Source organism: Antrostomus carolinensis, unplaced genomic scaffold, assembly GCF_000700745.2.
Source record: "Antrostomus carolinensis isolate BGI_N321 unplaced genomic scaffold, ASM70074v2 scaffold27140, whole genome shotgun sequence".
In the NCBI taxonomy this organism is placed as follows: Eukaryota; Metazoa; Chordata; class Aves; order Caprimulgiformes; family Caprimulgidae; genus Antrostomus; species Antrostomus carolinensis.
This window is the reverse complement of record NW_010288164.1, coordinates 10083-13877: the sequence shown is the minus strand read 5'-3', so window position 1 is coordinate 13877 and position 3795 is coordinate 10083. Positions and strand designations below refer to the sequence as shown.

At 42.8% G+C, this 3795-nt stretch overlaps 1 protein-coding gene across 1 annotated transcript in view; it reads right to left on the bottom strand.

The window, feature by feature from the left end:
- The window catches only part of LOC104523295 (ecto-ADP-ribosyltransferase 4), a 3115-nt gene extending 559 nt beyond the window's left edge, over positions 1–2556 (bottom strand). Inside the window, exons 1-2 of the mRNA XM_010165834.1 lie at positions 2473–2556; positions 306–1032 (exon numbers count right to left, since the gene is read on the bottom strand). Coding sequence (XP_010164136.1) covers positions 306–1032; positions 2473–2556 — 811 coding nt within the window. The remainder of the gene's footprint in view (positions 1–305; positions 1033–2472) is intronic.
- Between the last annotated feature and the right edge of the window lie 1239 nt (positions 2557–3795).

Below are 3795 nucleotides of genomic sequence, written 5' to 3'. Positions count from 1 at the left end.
ATGCTTGTGTCCTACAACATCCTTGCAATGGCAGGTGGGATAAATGAAGGCTGAAGAGAAAGAACCCTGAGACCTGCTGTGTATCAGGTGGATTCACCTCTAGTGAGCTGAAAGGTGTTCCCAGGTTTCACAAGAAATGGATGAAAACTGGGTCATGTGGCTCTCATAGGCAAACGCAGTGGGCAGGCTACAGATTTGGTCTTGAGTGTGGGCCCATGTAGGTGCAACTGGTGAGGGCTGCTTGGCATACTTGAGACCAGACTGTCCTGTGCCACCACCGCCCCAAGAAAGGATGTATACAATACCTTCCATGAGCTGGCAGTGGTACTTGCTGTAGTTCCCCACAGAATGCAGATGCAGACGGTTACCGTGCTGTGTCCGAAAGAAGCTTTTGACAAGGAATATCTCATAAGGGGGAATGAGGACTTCCTTCTCAGATGTGTAGTAAGAAAAGCCTTGAACAGCTGCTCCCAAGCAAGTGGTCACTGTGAACAAAGTTTCATTCCCAAACTTCTGGGCTTCGTTCCAAAGGTGAGAGGTAGAGGTGAAACGGCCAAATCGTACCCTGCTGCCTACAATGGCCTCAATATATAAGTCTTTCACACCCCTGTGCACACGGTAGCACTTACGTTTCCCCATGTTCTCCTTGCTGCTCTGCCATTGCGTCAGTATCTGGATAGCAGTCGTTAGGTAAAAGTGAAAATATTTGAAACTAAAATTGTGTCTGTAGTGCTCTGGAGAGCTTCCTGCTGTAGATGTCGCCCAATTCAGCTGAGAGTGCAGGGAAGAGTTCATGGTGTAAGCCATGAGGACTATGGCATGGCTCTCATGCATGTCCCTCGGGAGACCTACAGGGCTCTTTAACAAAGCCTCCTGAGCCTTCTTCCAGAGACTCAAATAGTCCTTGTTAGCAGCTATTTCCTTTTGGAAATAGTCTCCTCGCTCCAATTCTTCCATCACCTGCTCTCTGCACCCCAGATACTGGTCATCAAAGGAATGCAGAGCCATATTCATCATGAGGCAGGACACAGCCTGCAACAAAAAAGCAAATTAAGATTAACATCAGAAGAGTGATTTTTTTAGTATCTCTATGGTCACAAGCCAAGTTTTTCCCTGCCCTCTTCTTTCCTCTTTGTCCTTACTGACAGAGCAAGCACAGCAGGTAGGCATCCTTGACAAGACCTTTGTGAGCAACTTTAGGTTATTGTCCAAGCCCCACCTCAGGCAAATGCCAGACAGGATGCCAGAGTTCTTATTTGATGTGATCAGCGGCTTTAAAAACTTCAGAAGAGTCAGCCCTTCAGAAAGCTAGAGTCCTGCCTGCAGGACAGACCCATTGTACATTTATTTCAAGATTCTGCTCATGATTCATAAGTGGTTTTGAAGAGGGAAAGAATAAGCAAACAATGTGGTAGGGGTAGCTCAGCCTGAACATGCTCAGAGGTGAATTTCTTCTTCTTGTCTTGTCATACCTCTTGGACATGTTTTGTCCCCAGAGAATGATGTTTAGGACATCAGGACAATACAGTAGCAATGTACCAAAAATGTTTGTTCGTCCAGTTTGTCTCAATGAGGCCAGCTGGACTTGTCATGTAAATAAACATTAAACACATGAGTAAGGATTTACACAACTAGGTACTATAATAGCAGAAAATAACCTCTAAAATATTCTGCCTATGAAATCATAGAATCATAGAATGGTTTGGGTTGGAAGGGACCGTAAAGGTCATCTAGTTACAACCCCCTGCCGTGAGCAGAGACACCTTCCACTAGATCAGGTTGCTCAAAGCCTCATCCAACCTGGCCTTACACTAATTATCTGTTTGTAGCATTTCTAGTTAATAAAAACCTTGTGTAATAAGATCTAAGAAATGGCGTGAGTTATGACATTGTTCTTTTTGCTTTTTAATCTCCTAGCAGACAGTACTGTAGTCAGTTGATAGTTGAATTCTACAAGTAGGTACTCACTTCATCTCAAATATTCAAATTAGACACATAACCAAATTGATACCTTTCTTAGCCTCTGAAGTTATGGTGGCCCATAAACTATACAGGGATTCAGTTTATTTCTCCATGATACCATAACTGGTTTGAGGGAATCTAAAAGACAATCACAAGGAAGACAGCAATATTGTCACTGTCCTATCCAACAGCACACTGCTTTTGTCAGAACCTCAGCTGAGACAGGCTGGAAAATGAGAGGAACAATTCCTTAAGATCTACTCACTAACACACCCTGAGAAACCATCCAGCCCCAAGTGAGAAGAAATTTCCAACCAAGTAGTTAAAATTAATTAAGACAGATAAGACATAGAACAGAGCAACTGAAAGCAGAAGAGTTTAAGATGAATCCAGAGTTCCTTAAAGAATGTATTTCAAATAGAAAGTAAAAAAAAAAAAAAAAAAGGTTTATTTCAGTAGGATGAGCAATTTCACCATTTCAAATAAAGAACATTGTTTACCCCCACTTACCATCTTTTGCAAGGAGATCAGCAAGAGAAGGCTGGCCAGCAGCACTAGCATCCTAGAGTCCACCCAAGACCCTGTAAAGAGCATTGAACTCAAGTAGAGGTCATTTACATCTGTTTAATTTCCTTGTTTCTTGAACTGGAAAATTCTGCAGTTTGGAGTTTGCACTCAGGTTTTGGTGATAATTCTTCAACTAAAGATTATTCACCAGATTCTTACAGCAATTCAGAAATTGTTAATCAAACCAAATAAAATTTTTTGGTAGAAGTGCGCCCACAATCCATAAGGAAGGATCTGATTGTGCCAACTCCAGCTGGTGTAGATATCTTTCACCTTGATAATTCTCTCAATTCCAAGGTATCAGGTGTTCTTGTTCTTACAGAAAGGAAGAAAACTTGGGCTTGAAGAAGTCTAAGGCAGTTCTGTCCTGAGGAGTAATGTGTCAGGATGAGGTGGAGAGCACTCCCTAATCAAGAGCTTTAAAAGCCCTTTTAAAGAAGTGCAGAGCTCTGATAAAGCCAGCACAGAAATGCAGGGTAGGCTGGGATCCCATCTGGAAACAGAGATAACATAACTGTCCCTCTCCTCCTTAGCTCCCCCTGGTTTCCCATTAAGTGCTGCCAATCCTACCCTTAAACCACTGCAGAGTGGCACCTTGTTGAACTGTTTATATTGGGTACACTCAAAATGAGTGTGTAAATACAGATTGTATACTGAGACTAATCCCTCTCTAGTAGTTGCTTTCCAGTCACCCCTCCAAATAACATCAGTGAGTTACTCACTTAGGAAGCCCCATGGCCTCTGATAACTAATGTGCATGGAAAAAGAGCCAAGAGGAGGTCTCAGAGCCTTATTCTGACTACAGAGAAGTGAAACCCATTTTCCATTGCCTGCTAGTGATAGACTGGGTGAGGGGAGGCACCTGCAGACACGGTGTGATTCCCTGGGAGAAGACATGTTTGTGCAGCTGCTTGGATTCTGTGGACAGAGAGCATTTGCCAAATATTGATGAAATAAAGTGAGAGATGACATAAAGGTCTCATACCGGCTTGTTTTCAAAGTAATCTGTAACACGGCACCAGATGATGCTACTGACAGTATCTGCAGCCAATGGTGGCACAAGATGATGACACGAAGGATGATGCAAAGTGATAAATGCAGCCTATCTACTTGTCCTTCTTGGACTTGCTCTATTATCTTGGTCTATATTTCAGAAAGCAGTTCTTCAACTGCTAAAAGTGATCCCAGAGAAGGAGTTGTGAATTTCTTCAAAGGCATCTCCTCTCCTGTCCATGTAGAGATAAAAAGGAGTTAAACTGTGACAGA